General features: G+C 50.3%; 1 protein-coding gene across 1 annotated transcript in view; it reads right to left on the bottom strand.

Annotated features, from left to right (window-relative positions):
* Positions 1-494: 494 nt before the first annotated feature.
* Adamts2 (ADAM metallopeptidase with thrombospondin type 1 motif 2) overlaps positions 495-20,114 on the bottom strand; it is a 198,748-nt gene continuing 179,128 nt past the window's right edge. The window contains exons 13-22 of the mRNA XM_057774650.1: positions 17,446-17,579; positions 16,653-16,776; positions 15,691-15,771; positions 14,989-15,155; positions 13,531-13,690; positions 11,083-11,215; positions 10,196-10,403; positions 7,521-7,650; positions 6,557-6,646; positions 495-1,537 (exon numbers count right to left, since the gene is read on the bottom strand). Coding sequence (XP_057630633.1) covers positions 1,077-1,537; positions 6,557-6,646; positions 7,521-7,650; positions 10,196-10,403; positions 11,083-11,215; positions 13,531-13,690; positions 14,989-15,155; positions 15,691-15,771; positions 16,653-16,776; positions 17,446-17,579 — 1,688 coding nt within the window. The 3' untranslated portion in view covers positions 495-1,076. The remainder of the gene's footprint in view (positions 1,538-6,556; positions 6,647-7,520; positions 7,651-10,195; positions 10,404-11,082; positions 11,216-13,530; positions 13,691-14,988; positions 15,156-15,690; positions 15,772-16,652; positions 16,777-17,445; positions 17,580-20,114) is intronic.

Below are 20,114 nucleotides of genomic sequence, written 5' to 3'. Positions count from 1 at the left end.
TCCTGGGCCTTGGGTCACAAGCTGGGTCACCCCAGCAGAGGACATCCTTCCTCTCTATGGCCTTGGCCCAGGCTGGCCAGAGAAGAATACTGGGAGGCAGCACACAAGGCCAAGATGAGTGGAGAGGAGAGAATCCTTGTTGCCTTTGACCCAAAGGCTCCTGTTTGCAACTGTCCTCGTATGCCCATTATAGAAGTCTCATCACTTTCCTGGAAAGAACTAGATAGGTGCACAGCCCATGCTTGACTGAGATCAAAACACTGTACACCATGAGCACCAGATGTCGAAACTGCACCAGATAACTAGGTAATAATTAAAACAAAGACCAGCGGTTATAGCCTGGCGGGTGTAGACCTAAAACTCCCAGGTCTTCTCCTACTCCCACTCCTGCAAGTTAATATATTTTGAGTACAGGAAACCCAGATCACTGGTTGTGCAACATAGGACAAGGCCAGGTTAGTAAGGCAGAAATGTCACACTGGCAGCTAGAGCTGGAACCTACCAACAGCCCTAGATAGATGCTGTGCTCTGGTTGGTTGGAGCATACCAACAGCCCTAGATAGATGTTGTGCTCTGGTTGGTTAAAGTCCACTCCTAGCTACCACACTTATCCACTCATCTGCCTGGCCTTTGAGATCATTTTGGCTCATGACCTCCACTTCAGTGTACTCAACCTGGCAACTGATCTATTAAATAAAACATCATGTCACTTAATAGTCCCCAGTGGTCTCATGCCTTGGGGACTATCACCAAGGAAATGGAGGTTCTCAACTACTGCTTAGTAAGTTGGAGCCAAGTTTTTTCTCTCTCAGAGTCATCCCTCTTGACCTCCCAACACTGATAGAAACTAGGGAACTTGGATATTCCACTCTAAACCTAAGATCACCACAAGATTGAGGTCATTCCTAGCCTGGAAAATACATGCTAGGCTGATTGTCACATGCCCACCCCTCTCCATATATATCCTTTTGTACTATTTTCCAAACCTTTTGGAAGCACAACACAGGATTTTCCATCCCATGGAATAGAGCTATAAGCAAGGGGAAAAAGCTGTTGATGCGAATCTTTCCATTTTATTAGAACTTTCCGGCCTTCTCTTTTCTCTGCACTGCATTAAGGAGCTCCTGGATTCTTTGGTTCCTCGTTTTTACATTCAGGCTTGGTCGTCGAGGGATCAGGTTGGTAGACTGGACCTCTTCATCCACACCATGGAGCTTGTAGGGGACATCCACAGCATTGGTTTCTGGGTGGTCTTCCGTGACATTGATGCCAGAGGCATTGAGGGGGACCTCCAAGGGAGGCCCTGACAAAGGCTGCACCTGTGTAGCTACAGTGGGTCCCGGGAGTGTGGGCATGAACACATCGATGTCATTGTGCTTCCCCGGTGGAGGGTCCACGCCTGCGTCCTCTATGAGGCTGAGGTTGCCGGGCGGGTTGCAGGACTTGCAGCAGAGCTTGTTGTAGCTGGGGATGGAGCAATAGCGAGACAAGACTTCCATCCTACAGAACATTGACTTGTCGCCTTGGCACTGACCCTCTGAAAGAGAAGAGCAGGAGAAATAACCAAAGGACAAGGTGAGGGGAGCAGGTACCCACTGCCGAGTGCAGATTGCTGGAGGAGGCATGTGACAGAGTCCAGAGGCAGCACAGAGGCAAGGAGCTTGTGTGGAGAGTCAGTGTAATCGCAGGGTCCAAGTCTCAGAGCGGGGTGGCATCCACAGACCCCCACCGGCAGTGCTCCCCTCCTGCAAGCAATCACCAGCTGACCCTACCTTTTCAGTGCATCTCAAACGTTGAGACAGACATGAGATTTTCTTTTCTTAAGAGAGATGCCAAGTTCAACCTTAAGGATGGTACTTGACTGGTATCCCCAATGTCATTTTGTGGCAGGAGTTGACTCTATGGTAACCTTCAAGTAGTAACTATAACAAAACCCAACCGAAATGAACCAACCCATAAAGCTCAGCTCCCTCCCCCTCAGCTAGAGCCTCACTGTGTGCCACTTGTCCTGACCTGACCTCCCAAGGTTTCTGTCAGAGACTGAAGACTCAGGCTTGTGCAGGTCTTTGGACACTTGCCCAGACTTATCTGATGTATCCTGTCCTGCCACTGCTCCAGCCAGCATGGTGCTGGAAGCTGACCAAACCCAACAGCCATGCCAATTTGAGGATTGCCTGTAGAAGTCAGAAAGCTATACAGAGCCATGGGCCAAAGTCATCATGCTACCTGGTTTTATAAATAACGTTTTATTGAAACACAGCCACATTTATTATCATTGGCTACCTTCCCACAGTAGCAATAGTGCCAGAGATGTGACAGAGACCAAATAGGCTCCAATGCCTAAAATATTTGTTGTCTGGCTCTTTGCAGATAATATTGGGACAAGGGCAGCCCTCCATTAGTGGTTGGCCAAAGATACTGTTTAGTTGACTGAGACAGCCCTAAGGGTATGGATCGCCTTCTCGGGATGCCCCCCTTCTACTTGTCTTACCAGGTAGACTTCTTTGTCTGGTTTCCTCTGACTGAACTACATGACTTCAGTTTTGAAAACTGCCAGTTTTCAAACAAACCAGTAAGTGAATCAAAAAGGCCATGGGTTAAGAGCTTGGTGTACTAATAATAACCAAGAAAAATGTATCAGTCAGCCCTCTGTGCCCACAGGTTCTACATCCTTGGATCCAGTTAACCATGGACAGGATTTGGGAAAAACACCATATTAAACAGGCTCCTTTATGGTCATTATTCCAAAAATAATGCAGTAAAACAGCTATGTGTGTGTGCTACATTGTATTGAGAATTATATGAAATGGGGGGGGATGCACACGTCATATGGAAATACTAGACCATTTTATTCCAGGATGTAGCCATCTGCACGATCAAGGGGTGGTTATGACCCTATAGAAAGCACTCCAGTGGTGTGTCTTTTTAAACAATTCTGCTGACCAGACAGCTCTCCTAGATAAAGGAGCTGTCAATTACACTTCCTGCAAGCTGAGCTGTGTGTCCCGAGGCTCTGGTGGATGAAAGGCTGCCAAGATAATTTTAATTCTTATGATATTTGATCTTCCATTCCATTCCTAGTGGCAACTAAATAGCAAGAACTCTTGGATTTTTTTTTTTTTAAGATAGACTTTCACTATGTAGACCAGGCTGACCTTGAACTCACAGAGATCCACCTTCCTCTGCCTCCAAAGTGCTGGGATTAAAAGCATGCACCACCACAGGCTTCTAAGCAATGATGCTAAACCATTGAGAATGTACACATTGTTCATAAAGTCATCTTAGAAGCTAAGCATGGCCAATCCTGGTTAGCACTTGGATGGGAGACCTGTGTGGCCCTCCCAGAGCCTTGGTGGCATATGAATTCCATCTGGATTATTGATTGCTTCCTGTTAGTAGTTTTCTTGGATGCCTTTTAAAAGTTATCATTTATTTTAGGAGAAAATTGATCCTAGTGTCATTCATAGAAGACAAGTACCATGGATAGCCTCAAATGTGAATACAGAGAAAAGGCAAAGTCACTTTTAAAATCACCAATCTCTAGGCGAATAGTACTGCACAGAACTCTGAGTTAGAGGGAAAGTAAAGTGTGACAGATGTTGGGAAAGGCACAAGCAAGAATTTCTCCCCCATGTCATAAAGGGTAAAGAGAAACAGGAGGGGTCACTTGGTGGGAGCAAATACATCATGGCAAATGAGTGGTGGGCTCACGAGCCCATTTCATCATCAAAACCTCATGAAACTCATTTATGAAATGAGCGGCACCTTCCCCTCCATCATGGATCTTAGAAGTGCCCTGTACAGGTGGCCCCCTGGGTTCCCTTAGAGGGCAGCTAGTCATGACTCATCTCTGGAGAGATGGACTGAGGGACACAGAGTTGTCGACACGACTATCCTGGGGCTCCCCTTTCTCTTCAGCTATGATTCCTTTGATTAACAAGCAGAGCTATGGGCAGTAGACCCAACCACAGCTCCTGTGACATTTCTGGAGCCTAGAGCCTGGGCTGCCAATCCTATTTCTTAGATGCTGGGCCATCTCCTATTGTTCTTTCTCATTACCTCCTGACCTTTCTTACTGCTCCCCAGCACTGAGGAACATGGAGCAGATGTCCCACCCACTGGACAAGACAGACCTCAGGTGAGGAGGTCCCTGCTGAGCTCTGACCCACTGCCTGGTGTTGTTGGTAGGTGAGAGGACATAGGCCCTGTGGCTATTAAGAGTAAAACTTAGGCAGTACAGGCAGGCAGGGATGCACACACACACACACACACACACACACACACACACAACCACTGCCCTGCTTCTCCTAAACCAACTTTCCCAAGACCACACCCCTCTTTTATCCTTTGGTTGAAAAGAATCTACTCTTGATGAATAGGTATCTCAAGGCAGGGCAAGGGCCTGACAGTGACTCTGGAGACATAACCCACCTTTCTGCTCTGACCCCAAGAAAAGAAGAAACCAACCAGGCAGCACCAAGGAGCAGAAAAACTAGACATCTCTGTAAGGTACTCGGCACCGACAGCTCAAGATGGAGTGCAACAGACCTACTTTGAAAAATTCTTTGGTATGTGTGTTAGTGAAAGATGGACCCTAAACATCTATGTTGGGCAGGGGGATGGGGTGGGGTGGGGGGCCACAAAGTCACTGGAGCCAGAAACCAGGTGATTAGTGTTACTGGATGGTGCCGCATGCACCTCAGCGCTGCCTGCCAGGAAGGTGAAAAGAACAAGCCGCCAGCTGACCAAACCCAAGCTCCCAGTTGAACTGAACTTTTATTGAGTTTATTTGTGGGATGCATGACAAGAGGTCTTTCCATCATTAGTAAGAATAAAAGGTCATTTTCACAGTCACTTTGGCACACACTAATGTCTCATGGAAAGGAAGAAAAAGAAAGGGGAAAAAAAAAACCCAGAAAAGCAATGACGACAACGAAACCTACATAATACGTCATTAAGTACATACAAAATACTAATAAAATATCCCTGATAAACCAAAGTGCGTACAGACAGGAGGCAAATGCCCAGGACCGTGCTGCACCATCTGCAACCACACAGGTCACTCACATCGCCTCGTCAAAGTTGGAAGTTAACAGTCGTGAGAGGATTAATTTGCAGTTACACACCAATTATTTACATAACAGTAATTAGTGCCAAGGGAAGTAGGAGGAGGCTTGGCTGCATGGTCCAGCAGGAATTAGAGTTATTAACAGATGAAGGTGGCTGGGGCCAGGTGGGGCTGGTAGGACTGTCAGTTGGGAGTGCTACATTGGTCACGGCTAAGGACCCAGGTGTGTCACCCTCTGGGTGTAAGGCCGCGCTGTGGGAGCTCCTTGTGGGAGTCTCCGCTAAACAGTCCACGCCAACTGGCCAGGTGGGCGTCAGAGGAGGACCCCTTTTGTCAGAGATAGATGGAGGGCCTGCTAAGACCCTTCACACGCGGATGGTTCAGAGAGGGAGCAAGGCCATCCGGACTTAGTAACCTTACCCTTGGCAAAAGGTGGGTAAAATGGGTGGGGTCCCCCTAGATCTTCAGTGCCTGCCTCCTACCCGGATCACATCCCCCACCTGAGGCTGGAGTCAGCAGCCAATTCTGTTAGCTTTCAACTTTAAGGCATCTTCTACATAGTGTTTCTAAGCAAAAAAGCAATAAAAATTGAGGTATTCTGTAGTTGTTCACACTGGTAGGTGAGGCACATCCATATCTGTCAATCAGTCAATCGTCAATCAATCAATCTCACTTTCAATCCTCTGAACGGGTCATATGCACACAACAAGAAAAAGGCCATTGGAGCAAATGGACCGAGAATGGAAGTGGTGGTGTGTCCATGACATCCCATTTCAGGGATCTGTCTCCCTGCCTTCTCCTCCGTATGAGAGGACAGGGGGATGGGGGGCCGAGGGCCGTGTAGGTTGGATGCAAAGGCCGGACGGAAGCAGGCCATAGTTTCACAAGTCAGAAAGGACACACTCAGCGAAGGGCAACAGCAGCGTGACAGCAGCAGCAGCCGGGAAGCCCCTGACACCGCAGGAAACTTGGGGTCTGTCACCCCGGCACAGAAGATGCAAAAAGACGCACACCGTAGAGACCCCTGTGGCCTCACCTCAATGGTGGTGGCATCTGAAAGGGGATGGGGCTGGCTTCCCCTTGGAGTTGACCCGCAGCTTCAGCCTGGAGGGATGTGGCCCAATGAGGCAGTCGCCATGGCGAGGTGGTCACACTCGCACAGTGGCCTCAGGCCCCTCCGGCACCACAACAGATCTTTGCCCCTTTTCAAGCCATCGCAAAACCAGGTCCTGGCCCCCCTACAAGAGGCCAGTGTCCCCAGACCAGGCCTCCTTGAGGCTGGCCCTCGCTCGCCGCCACCAAGCCGGACAAGCTCAGAAGGAGCAGGCCGAGCACACAGGCCCAGCGGAAACAGATTCACCCAGAGAGCGCTCAGCAGGAGTCAGGGAAGCTTTCCATAGAGAGAGAGGAGGGGAGCCCAAGGCAAGGTCCACAAGGCGCAGGGCATGCACTGGAGGGCAGAGGCAGAGTTATAAACGGGTCGGTTACTTGACGAGATCTTCCGGATGGGTGAGTCAGGGTCAGGCCGGGACAGCCACTGAACCACGTAGCTCTTCTTGGAGGGATCCGAGATGTTTCCTGGAAGGAAAAGAGGAGGCTGCAGCTGCCAGGGCACGATTAAGGACCACCACCACGACCACCACCACAGCACCCACAGCAAAGCAGCTCTCCTCGGGCATCCTGGGGCCCAGGGCAATAGGGAGGCATGGTTCCTGTTCCTGGATAGTCTCCTGCCTGTCTGCATCCTGGGACCCAGCAATGTTTCTGCAATTACCCACTTTGGGCCCATCCACCTACTAATTCATGTCCAGCTCCTTCACCCTCTTTACCCCACCTTACTTCGGGGGTTCCTTGTTACTCAAACCTGTCACTGGTGAAACATGGCGAGGATGACAAATCCTGCCATCCCTATCAGGACCTCTTGCACTCTGTCCTCTGTAGAAGAAGAGAATAGTGGAGATAGGGTTCTAGCCTTGAGCTGTGGTGTGGATCAAGATGTTGGAACACATGTGATACTGGACCAGACTTCTGCAGTGTTCTTGGCTGCTGTTATCAAAGAACACAGGGCACCCTCTACTCACATGGGCATCCCCTTCCTACATCGGCATCTCTATTGCATAGGTCACATTCCTGCTGTGCGGTGGTTCACTGTGGGTCATTGGAGTTTAGTGCTGTAACATCATGCCATGAAGGCAGGGATAGGCTGAGGCTTCTCTTCTGTGTACACCAGGACCTAACCAAGGACACTCATGTGTCAACTCCCCTCCCCCATCCTATTTATTTCTAGGGAAAATCTCAGCCCTGGCTGGGAGTGCTCAAGTTCAAGTTCACCCACGAACCCATGACAAGCCCAGCCATTTTGGAAGAAGAGTAGAATTTGACTGCACCAGGCCCCCACTTCCCCTCTCCTAGGCTGTTGCATGCTGGAGACCAGGGGTGGCACAGGGCTTACGGGGACACGGTGCAAGCCTGCAGATCCTTGCTGTCTCGGGCCGTTCCTCCCGGCAGACACCAAAATTATCATCTGCAGTGCGGCAGAGGACTGGTCGCTCCTGGGTGCCGTTGCCACAGGTTACCGAACACTGTAGGTACAGAACCATTAATCAGGGTTACCTCCCATACTGGGTCTCATGCTCTGCCAGGCGTGTGGCTGGTGACCCATGGGAGACGGTGTGGGTCTTGTCCCTTGGGGGCTCTCCTGGAATGCATACGCCCATTCCTCAGGGCTACTGCGACACCAGCACCTCTGGGTCCTCCCTTCCTCCCACGGTTTGGAAATAATTTGAGCATGTCATTCTAGACACATGTGTTGGAAGCTCTATCCCCACGGTGGTGGAGGAGCAAAACCTAGTGGGGGCTTTTCCTGACCTGTTTGGACCTTGGCTGCCTGTTTCTCCATGGGGTCACTCTCCCATGTAGCCCATCATGGTGCCATATGTATGAGGTCCTCCCTCATACGGGCAAAGTTGATAATGCCAGCACCATGGCCTAAACCCTTCAAAACCATGAACTAAAGAAGCCTCTTTATTCAGTAGCCTGTAACCCTCTACACTGCCATAAATCCCTACGGAGAGTGAGTCCCCAGGAAAGTAAAAACAGAATTGCTCCTGCATCTATACCCAAAGGACTCTAAGTCAACATACTACAGAGGTACCTGCACATCTGTGTTTATATCTGCACTAGCCAGCAAATGGATCCAGCCTACCTGTCCACCAACAGATGCACAGAGAGAGAGAGAGAAAACATATGTATGTGTTTGTATGTGTGGGTGCATATATGATAGGCAGGTGCACATGTGTGTATATGTGGAGGCCTGAGGCTGTCATTCAGAGTTTTCTTTTTCTTTTTTCTTTTTTTATTTTTTGGTTTTTCGAGACAGGGTTTCTCTGTGGTTTTGGAGCCTGTCCTGGAACTAGCTCTTGTAGACCAGGCTGGTCTCAAACTCAGAGATCCGTCTGCCTCTGCCTCCAAGTGCTGGGATTAAAGGCGTGTGCCACCACCGCCCGGCAAATATTTATTATGTATACAATACTCCACCTGTGTGTATGCCTGAAGGCCAGAAGAGGGCACCAGACCCCATTACAGATAGTTGTGAGCCACCATGTGGTTGCTGGGAATTGAACTCAGGACCTTTGGAAGAGCAGGCAATGCTCTTAACCTCTGAGCCATCTCTCCAGCCCCCTCAGAGTTTTCTTGACCACCCCGCCCCCACCACCTTATTCATCGAGTCATGATTTCTCATCCGAACTCTGAGTTTGCGGACACAGCTAATCTAGTTAGCAAGCTTGCCCCTGGGATTGCATCTCTGACTCTGAGCTCCGGAACCACCCACAGGCTGCAATGCCTAGCAGGCATTTACATGAGTGTTGGGGAATCCAGACCCCAGTCTCTGTGCTTGCACAGCAAGTGCTTTAACCACCAGAGCCGGCTTCCTAGATCCTGCGTGATGGAATTTTATTTAGCCGTAGGAAAAAAGAAATCATGGCACTTGCTAGAAAATGGAAACAGTTAGAGATCCTATTCTACTAAGTAAAATAATCTGGGATCAGAAGGACAAATTCTGTTTCTCCCCATATGTGGATCTGGATCTCTCTCTCTCTCTCTCTCTCTCTCTCTCTCTCTCTCTCTCTCTCTCTCTCTTCTCTCTCTCTCTCTCTGAAGATCATGACACTCTTGAGGGGTACTACTTGGGGACAGGAAAAAGGGAGGCAGAGGGTAATGGGAAAGGGAAGTGAATTAGAACACGTGTGTGAAGACGCCATAATAAAACCCTTCACTTTGTATGCCAGCTTCAAAGTAGAGATAGGATAATCTAGACAATGGAGGAAAGAAATGCCATTATAAGGAGAGACTATAAAGGGCGTCTGCCCACAACCTTCTCCACAAAAGGCACTCAAGCACCCCATTATGCTAAAATGGTTTACCACACTTCTCTTGCTAAAGGATGCTGAAGGCCCAGGAAAACCTGTAGTAGGCTGGGGAATCCTGCAACATCTCTGATCCTGTCCTGGAGCTTTTGGCAATCCCTCCTCTAACACAAGGCTCCAGTACCCTCTAGCTCCCCACCCCACACTTCATGTCCCTGGGGAGGAACCAGAAGTTCACTCATACCCCAGCTCCTGACACTGTGACTCATTCAACCCAGCCCTGCAACCTTACCGTGAATATGGGGAAGAGTCAACTCAGCAGACTTGGGATTCTCAAGCTCCTCCCATTCCCAAGCAACAGCCTGTTTTGAGGAATGACTCTTGTGCAATTTCTGGGGACCTAACTCATGGAAAGTTCTATGTGATAAAGATAAAAAAAAATAATAATAAAAGCTTCTGCATGCTTACGGCCTTGGGGCAGGCTGTATCAGCTTATTAGGTAATTTAAACCAGCAGTGCAATTTATGCACGGTAAATATCTGCTCCCTGTTCTTCTGGGATCTGAGGTCCATCACTCCATCACTACGTAGCTGGTTCCCTGATGGAAGACCTGGACTTCCACGCTATGGCTCTCACTGGTGCCCTCAAACCTGAGCTGTGGCCTGGGAAACAGGAGTTATATCAATAGAATGGCTGTCTAGTTCAGGCGTTTCCAAGCTCAGTTTGGGGTCAAGGACATGGGGTCAAGAGAACAGCTTACCTGGGACCAGGACCCAGCCCGCCACCGCCCAGGGCAGAGCTCACGGTTGCAGGCCCTACGGCTCTCAGGACGGTGGTCGTTGCAGTGTTTGGTGTGCACAGAGCGGGTGGTGTTGTTGTGCAAGGGTTGAATACAGCGTACGGAGCGTACCTGCATGCCGGTTCGCCCACAGCTCTGACTGCAAGGCTCCCACTCACCGGTGACCCACCTGCCGGGTGGAGTGGCAGGTGGTCAGGGAAATAATCTGGCTGTGGCCCAGGTGGGCAGTAAGAGCAGAGATGTCAGCCCATTCCCTCTGGGAACTGAGGCTCTCCCTTCGTACATAAAAGCGCCTGCCATTGTGTGCGGGCTTACATGGAGAGGAAGTTAAGCCTCAGATACGCCCCCTGCCTATCAGAATCCAACAGGCTCTCATGTGGCTAGTGGCCTAAAGGGTTCTGCCACCTGTCTGTTCCCTCAGGGTCCTTATCCTGACCACGGTCTCATCATCTGAGGGCGTTATGAACCCTCCCTGAGCCCCTGACCCTACTTCTCCTCTATCCAGCCACCTTCCCTGACCTGGGCCCAGAAATACATCCTGCCAGTCCGAGGGTCTGAGAATCAGCACTGTTGCTTAGAAACATCTAGGGCAGCATTGAAAGCCAGCTCAGGTCCTCTGGGCCTCAGTTTCCCCATCTAAGTGTTAACAGTTTTTGTCTTTTATGAGATGCACATGGAACTTCCATTTAGTGGGTCAGAAGTGGGCCTGAACCTTTAAACCATGGTGTGATGGGTAAAAATCCTAACACACCAAGAGACACCAGGCCCAGGGCTTCCGGTAGGCCCAGTTTCACTCCCCCCTCCCCCACAGTGTATCCCCGGGGCTGTGGCTCTCTCCCAGTACTCACACAGGCTGGGAGCACTCCTGAGGGTTGCAAGCTCGGCGGATGGCTTTGGGCTTGGCCAGGGCACTGCAGAAGGCTCGGTGCACCATCTTGCTGTCCAGCCTCCTGCGGCAGCCATACTTGGTGAACTGGGACCCTGGAGATAGAAAGCTTGAAGGGGCTCAATGGGGCAGTGGGACCCCCATTGGCCCCGTTCTCTCGCCTCTGCTTTCTTCTTTCTATAGTCCAGGCTAGCATTGAACTCATTCTTTGTCCCGGTTCCCCTCAAACTTGTAATCCCTCTGCTTCAGTCCTCCAAGGGCTAAGACTACAGGCTTGGCCCTTAAAATGACTTAGAGAGCAAGGCAGGAGCCTTGGGGAGACCTCTCTAGGAACTCACCTTTGACCCCATCAAAGGGAGGGCCAGAATGCAGGCTCTCTTGATGGTTCCCCTCCATCACTGAGCCATTTGCTCTATCTTGGAGTCTGATCAACACAAGGCACCTGGTCTGCGTGGCTCCTTGTTGTCACTGACTCCTACAGTCTTTCTCCATGTGGGTGCTGTTCTTCTCCAAGACTACTGGGAAATATCTGGGGTATCTGGTGGCTAGAGGCTGGGAGCACCGCTCAACCTCCTCCAATGCACGGCACCCCACCCCAGGACTGAGAATAACAGAACCTGAATTTCCATAGTACCTAGTGAGTCTACAAGAGAATCTAAGCAGAGCCAGGCAGCCTGCCCTAGACTGGGTATCCAAAGGCATCTTGGGAAGCAGAGGATTAAGGGGTGCTGACCCGTGAAAAGGGGTGGAGGGGACAGTGAGGCTGCACAGATTTCCCCCAGAGAAGCAATGTGTGTTCAGGACAAGCATTTGCTGTGGATCAGGCAAGGATGTGAAAGGTCTGGTCTCTGCCCTGCAGGGCTATCTGAAGCGGGTGGGGCCTAAGAGATCACTGAGGATGTGCTCTTGAAAGCAGAGACTGGGAACCCAGCTCTTTCTTCCCTCTCTTACCTGCTAGGCTAGGCAGGTAAGGCGGAGATCTGCTCCTTCTGCTGTCTATCTGCTCCTGCTATGATCTGCTGCCTGGACACAGCTCAGAGCAATGGAACCCACTAACCATGGGACAAAGCCTCCAAAATTGTGAGTGGAAATACAGTTTTCTTTTTTATAAGTTGATTATCTCAGGGGTTCATTACAATGACGGAAATCAAATATTACACCCAAGATTGGTATGGCCAAGATGGGGAGGTAAGGCATAGAACATGAGTGTGCCCAGATGCTTGCGAGGTCCTCAAAGGCCACAGGGAGAATTTTGGCTTTGGTCTCACAAAAGGAGGGGGCTACTGGAGGTGTCACAACACAGGACAGGGGAGGGTGTGGCTCACGCCTTTATTTTAGTTTTTCATATGTATGTGTGAGCGTGTGTGTGTGTGTGCATGTGTGCACTCTGTGGAGGCCCATGGATGATGTTTGCAATCATCCTTGATTCCTCTTCCATTTCATTGATTGACACAGGACCTGACAACCAAATCTAGAGCTTGCCATTGTGGTTAGTATCAATAACCAGCTTGCTCTGAGGATTCCCTAATCTCTTGCCTTCCAAGGCTGGAATTATAGGAGAGCTTCCATGCCCATCCCACTAGTACAGTTTCTGGAATCTGAACTCTGGTACTCATCTTGCAAGGCAAGTATGTTAACCACATATCTGTATCTCCAGCCCTGATTCATTAGAAGGTCATTCTGGGACCTAGAGTGGATTCCCAAAGGTCAACAGGATGATGGTGCAGATAGAGCCTTGACAACTGCGGCCAGAATCAGAAGGGCCTGCTGGTGAGATCCAGGTGGAGTGGGTGTGGAGATGGCGCACCATCGAGGCAGACCAGAAAGCTGAGAGTATCATTGCTCAGGATGAGGTTCCCCTGCCACTTGCCAAATTCTTTGAGGTCAGCGGAGACCTCTTTTTCTTTATCTCTCCCAGTCCCCAACTCTAGATTGATCAGGTTTGTGGGGTTTTTCTGAATAGACTTAGGGGGCTCCCCAGAAGTGTCCCCAGTGCTTATGGAGTCTTGCTAGTACTGCTGCTTGATCCACTCACACGTCAGCTTCCCACCAAGTTGCCTCGCTCTCTGCCTTCTGATGCTGTCTGTGATGTGACCTACACCCTACAGGCCATTCTGATGTCTCAAGCACCTGCCCTTCCCAACTCACAGACCTTTCCCAGCCTAGGCTGAGCCTTTGATCTCTGCAATGGAGGTGACTGCTGTGTCGCTCCCCCAGGCCCTTCTCATATTTGTCAGGACAAACTCAGAGCCTCAGAGCTGTCATCAGAAGGGTGCTGTTGGCCCAGGAAACTTCATTCGAAAGCCTATTCAAGCAGCCCCAGCCTCCTCTAGGCTCACAGTGAGTCTCAAGCCAGGGGTGCCCACCTCCGATCAAGCCCAAGAGCCCCAGCAGTGAGAACCCCCCTCACCTCCACCGCAGGGCTTGGAGCAGGGAGACCACTTTTTCAGGGCCCACTCATGGCGCACAGAGTCATCTTCCAGGACGTTGTTGTCGTCGACATTGAGCGAGTCCTCATGGATCATGTATTTGTATGTCAGTGAGATCCGAGAGTCTCCTTCGGGGATAACCTGGGCCCACCCCAACATGGTCATGAGTATGACTGCCCAACTTTTCATCCTTCCTCTATAGCCAACTCAGAGGCATCAGGCAGACTGAACCAGGGGAGACAGACAGTCCCTGACATATGATGGTCATCTTGAAAGGTTTTTCAACTTTACAATGGCACTAGGAGTTTGAAATATGGACCTTTTCCCTGGCTAGTGGGGTGTGGTGCCACTGTCTAGTGATCCTGATGGTGGCAGCGAGTCCTGGCTGTAGTTTAGGTGCAGCCAAAGCACTTTTGTATGACAGCCACTAAAAAGAATCTATATAGAGCTAGGACCTCACAGTCTGCTGGTCACAACATTAAAAAAATTTAAATTAGCCAGGCGGTGGTGGTGCACGCCTTTAGTCCCAGCCATTGGGAGGCAGAGGCAGGTGTGTGTCTCTGAGTTCAAGGCCAGCCTGGTCTACAGAGCGAGTTCCAGGACAAGCTCCAAAGTTACAGAAAAACCCTGCATGCACTCATTCAGTACCCATAGAGACCTAAAGGTGGCGACAAATCTCTAGGAGCTAGAGTTACAGGCATTTGTGAACTGCCTATTGTGGGTACTGGGGTAAGAGTTCTAGTCTTTTTACCTTCGAGTCTTATCTCCAGCCCCCCCACTCTCTCCAGGTCACACTCATTTTTGAGACAGAGTCTTGCTAAGTTGCCCAGTTGACCTGGAACTTTCTGTGTAGACTGGTTACCCTGGAGCTTGCTTTAATCTTCTTGCTTTGTCTCCTGAGTGCTGGGATTGCAGAGGCATGACACCATGCATGCCTGGCTCAGTGTGCTGTTTGTTTGTTTTGATAAACAAACTACATGACTTAAGCAATTAATTAGAACTAAAAAATTTAAAGTGACTTGGAAATCCAGCCCCCTCAGGATTCTGCATTACCAGGAGCAGCCATGTGATCCTACGCAAAGGGGACCTTGAATCCAGTACTGTTTGGACACAAAGTCCAGTGTGACTGGTCGCTGGTTTCTGATCTCTTGGGTGTGAGAATTTCAGTACAACAGCAGAGATTAATATATCCGATGTATACCAGCTGTGAATGTCATTCAAATAGAAAAATTGAAAACCTCTGGCAAGTTACTACAGTCAGTAAGAGCGGGTACAGGAACCGGAGCCCTGGGGTGCAGGCCCATGCCCACTCATGGCTGGGTTGGAGGGAAAGAGGCTGGTTAGAGCAAAGTCTGAAGAACCCAGAGGGAGCGTGGGCATCCTAGAGCTCCCATCTTTTCCTGGGGCCATGTGCACCCACGGGCTGGCACGGCACTCACCAGGACGGTGATGGTTCCATGGAGCGGGCCCATGGTCTGCAGCGTTTCCCTCTCATCTTCATTCCTGTATTCCCACTCCACACCCATGGCGATGAAGGTTCTAGAATTGGGGTCCAAGTGATTCTCTTCATTTAAGATGAACTTGCCTGTCTCCAGGTTCTTGACAGCTGAGAACGGCAAAAGGGAGCACACAGGCACTCCAGTGTGCTGCTGCTAGTGGGGAGGGGGTCATACGGTTTTTCCCAGCTGACCCCTCTCCTCCCCCGCTGATAGCTGCCACTAGGTGCTCTGTCCTTGCCAATAGTAGCCTAACTTGCTTTGGGAGTCACACCCTGCTCTTGGTTGCTCTACCAAGACCAGGCTAGACCAGGCTAACCTCTGCATGGGTCCAGTGCCCCCCGCACTTCTGCAAACTGAAGGAGCATGGCTTGTCTGGGACACAGAGCTGCAGCTGCTGCCAGAGAACCCTCTGATCTCAAACTCTGACCTCCCCAAGAAGATGCATGTGTGAAAGCCCAGGAAGTGAACTGGCCAGGTGGACTAGGGCTGAGGCACGTCTGTTCATCGGGGGCTGTTGATCTCAGAACCTGGCCACATAACCCAAGCCTTTGAGCTTGGGTACTCTGCTCTGACCTTTGCTACTCTGGCCATCCTGGAAGAACAAGGTTTCGCAGGTGTTGAGACATTTGGGCTCTGACTCACACAGATGGTGGCTGGTGGTGTCGGCCTCCTGGATGAGCAGGTGTCTGGCTCCAGCGGGGATCTCAAACATCTTGATGTACTCTTTCGGGATAGAAAAAAAGCCAGATGAGAAGACAGGAAGCCACTCCAAGGCACATGCCCCAGGAGAGGCCTGCCTTCCGAGGCAGCTCCACAATAGACACTTCCAACTGCACTTGGTAGGAGGGGGTAAACTAGAAATCTCCTCCACTGAAAAACCCAGGTGGGAATCTAGCTCCCAACCATGCTAGGAGGGAGGCAAGCCACGTGGCCTATCTGCACCTCAGCCACTCCATCTGCAAACCACATTAGAATCCCATGTGCAGGGGGCGGCAAAGGCCAGCCAGTGCTGAGCATCTGACCTGCGAGACCATTCCTGGCTCATGACATCTCACCCGAGCCTACATGTTTGCTGTGTGGCCTTTCATAAGAAAACCAAAGAGGTGTTGCTTCATGCCAGAGTCAGACTGACAGGCCACAGATGCAGTTAGCTGCTGTGGGCCAACCCATAGGGCTGGGTCATATGGAAGCCCAGCATCAGTACCAGGCCGCTGTGTTTTGGATGAGGTTTGTGGGTGTTCCCCATGTGCTAGATTCAGGGAAGTCTGGATGGTAGCCATTTGCTGGCAGGAGAGAGGGAGGGAGCCAATAACACACAGCTGGGCATCCTGGAGGGAGGGCTGAGGGGGACTGACCTTTGTGGGCCCTTGACCTCAGGCTTCTGAGGTCCGCCTGTAACCCACGCCCTGTTCTCCATCTTCCATATCTATTGTGGCTCAGACTCAAGATCCCCAATCGGGTTCCCTTTCCCCCTGACCCTCACAGCCCCAAGCCCCGAATAGTCACGGATTTATACAGAGCACCCAGGGGTGTAGGCATGTGGGGGTCTAGCCCCACAAGGCGCTGCTGACCTTCCACCCTAGGGCAGAAGATGGGCTCCTCACCTTGCTTCCTGGGGGACCTCGTGAACGTGCCCTTCACCACTTTACAGTGGGTGTTGTCACCTCCACACACGCCACACTTGTCCTCCTGCTTGCGGGAGCCAATTACCCCGTCACAGCCCACCTTCTGCAGGGCAAAGGAGGGCAGGGGACCTTTAAGATGGCGTCCTTGCCTGCGTCCCCCTACCCCCAGAGTACCTGATCCCTCCCACAGCGGGACCTGTATATCTCTTCTTAGCAGCTCCTGACATGGGAGGGATGAAGGACTTTGGAGAGAGGCAGACCCCATTTGGCCATGATGCACCATGTGCCCTCTCCCTGCCTCAGTTCGTGCAGAACACAGAGCCCATCCTATCCTTACAGCACCTCTGCCTTTAGCCCTCACTGCCCTTACCCACCTAGCGCACCCCCAAGGTGGCCCTAAGGGGTTTCACCCAAAGCTTAGGCTGCTTTGTTCCAAATGGAGCAACAACGAGGTGGTGGAATCGTCAAGAGTCAGAACCTAGTGAAAGGTGTTCTTGACATTGTGTCTACATCCTGCTCACTCCCTGAAGATGCCTGGAGATGCTGAGGCTTGCCTTGTAAGCATGGAGAGCTTAGTCTGAGCCCAGATCCCACACTCTACTGGACTTGTCCCCCGTGTGTGCCAGAACCAGAAAGTGTGTCATGGAAGACTGTCTCGGTTGTTAATTGATGTAGGAAAGCCCAGTCCACCATGGGCAGCACCATTCCCTAGGCAGTGGATCCTGAATATATCAATCCCGAGCCCTGGTCCACACTGCCTCATGGCACTCACCCTGCAGTCTCCACGCACACAGAGGCTAAAGGCATCCTTGTAGGAGCAGCGTGTCCCATCATGCACCATGCGCTTCATGGACACCACCTCCCCTGTCTCCTTGGATTCGCAATAGAGGTGGCATCTCTCCTTGGCTGGAAGGAGAGAAGCAGGGTGTGAGGCTGGAGCCTTCTCAAAAGAGCATCACACCAGAAAGAAAAGACCCAGTGTTTTTAGAGCTCATCTGCCCCACTCTCAGTCCCTGAAATCTGGGCTCTGGGAGGACACACACACAGAGGGACAGGTGATAGCAACCTCCTTCCTACATTTTTGGTTTCTGAGACTGACTCTGGTGCTATCAAGCCTTAGGAAGAGATTGCCCAAGAGATCCAGCCAGGATGTGTATATATCCCACATCCTCCATCTTTACAGCCCTGCCTGATGGAGATCTTCGACTCTGCAGAGGCAAAGCGCTCTTTGCCCAGTCTCCATCTTAAGAGCTTTCTTCAGAGTCCTCCCTCACTGTGGGCGGGGATGTAAATGCGTGCAGCCTCTATGGAAATCAGTGTGGTCGTACCTCGGAAAACTAAACCTATGATTCCCACGTGCTGTGCTGCACCACTCCTGGAACACATCCAAAGGAGTCTAAGTCAGCACACCATTAGAGACGTCTGCACATCTGAACTGCTCACAAGAGCTGAGGGATGGGATCAGCTTAAGAATCTATGGACAGAGGAATGGACCAGGAAAATGTGATGTGTACACATGGAGCTTTATTTGGATGTAGGGAAGAAGACAATTACATTGTCTTCAGGAAGATGGGTATAACTTGAGATTTATCATAGTAAACAAATTAACCCTGCCTCAGAAAAACAAGTATTACATTTTCTCTTGTGTTTAGTGTGGTGAGAAGATAACGGAGGGCCAACATGATCAAAATATGACAAACATGTACTTTTTTTTTCTAAATTTTTTATGTTGTTTTTATTTTATATGCATTGGTGTTTTGCCATGAGGGTCAGGTCCCCTGGAAGTTGAGTTACAGACAGTTGTAAGCTGCTATGTGGGTGCTGGAATTGAACCCAGGTCCTGTGGAAGAGCAATCAGTGCTCTTAACCACTGAGCCATCTCTCCAACCCCGACAGACGTATATTCAAGTGAAACCCATTATTTTGTTTAATGAATGATGCTGATTAAAAAAGAGAAAAGAGTCGTTTTCAATAAACCAAATGCAGCCAGTCCCAAATGCAGCCAGACCCTCTCGTAGTCAACCTCCAGCCCCTGGCACTTTTCTTGTTCTGCATAAATTTATCAGAAGCAATTGATACACTTGGTTGCCAGGTTGTGTATCCTCCAGCCCCATCAGCTCTGTCACCCCTCAACTCTGCATCAGCACATGTAAGGCACAGCAGGTAACTCCAATTGGTACCCCATACACATGGAAGGGAGGTCTCAAGAGGAGCAGAACTAGCCTTTTGTCACCATGCCCTCCATGTGTGGGTTCAACCCATAACAGATCAGAACTACCTGAGAAAGGATTGCATCTGTACCAACCTTGTATGCACATTTCTTTGTTATTCTCTAACCCATACACATTAACAACTGTGGTGGTTAGAATGGGAAGGGCTCATCTGTTTGACTACTTGGGCCTCAGTTGGTGAAACTGTTTGGGAAGGATTAGGAAGTGTGGGGAAGGAGTGGGAAGTGTGCCTTGCTGGGAGAGGTGTCACTGCAGATGGGGCTTTAGGTTTCAAAAGGCTCATGGGATCCCCAGGGCTTGTTCACTCTCTGCATCATTGTTATTGTTCTTCTTCTTCTTCGAAAGGAGGACGCAAGACACAACAAAACCCACGTGGCGCACGAGGTTTATTGCAGCACACGGGAGAGAAAGTGAAAAGAGAGCGAACAGTCGGCGTTCCTGCTTTTTAAAGGGTCCCCCCATCCACATTCTGCGCCTGCGCAGCCTTTGCATGGACCGCTAGGTGCTCCTGGGAAATGTAGTTCCCCAGGCAAGCTACGCTCAGGAGCCTTCTGGGGAATAACAGTTATAGATCAAGATGTGAGTTCTCAGCTGTTCTTCCGAACCACCATCATGAACTCTAGCCCTCTGAAACCATAAGCCATGTTGAATGCTTTTTTTTTAATTACCTTGATCATGGTGTTTTATCATAGCAATAGAAAAGTAACTACATGACAACCATTTTCATAGCATCTCTGGCATGCTAGGTGGTATGCACAGACACTCCACTCCTGTATACAGGAACTTGAACATTCATGGAGCTGGGTATCCTATGGGGGGCACTAAAACGGAGGTGCAATTACCAAGCACTCCTCTGACTAAAGTTACCAATATTTCAGTTCTGTAAGACACAAAATAAATGTCATTTAATGCTTCACCTGTTTGGTTCACAGTTTCTGTCACACGCAATGGAAAGTAATGTAAGAGAGAGTGGTGTGGTGGTTGATTTCAATTACCAGCTTGACACAGTACTGAATTTCCTGGGGAGGATCCCAGTGAGGGATGGTCTAGACTAGGTTGGCCTGTGGCCATGTATGCAGGGGATTGCCTTCTTTGCTTTAACTAATGTGGGAAGACCTAGTCTGAAAGTGAGTAGTGCCATTCCCTGGGTTTTGGTGCTAGGTTGTATAAAAGGGAGAGCGAGCTGAGCTCATGTCTGCCTTCGGTCATC

Source organism: Chionomys nivalis, chromosome 7 (genome assembly GCF_950005125.1).
Source record: "Chionomys nivalis chromosome 7, mChiNiv1.1, whole genome shotgun sequence".
NCBI lineage: Eukaryota > Metazoa > Chordata > Mammalia > Rodentia > Cricetidae > Chionomys > Chionomys nivalis.
This window is presented reverse-complemented; position numbering and strand designations above follow the sequence as displayed.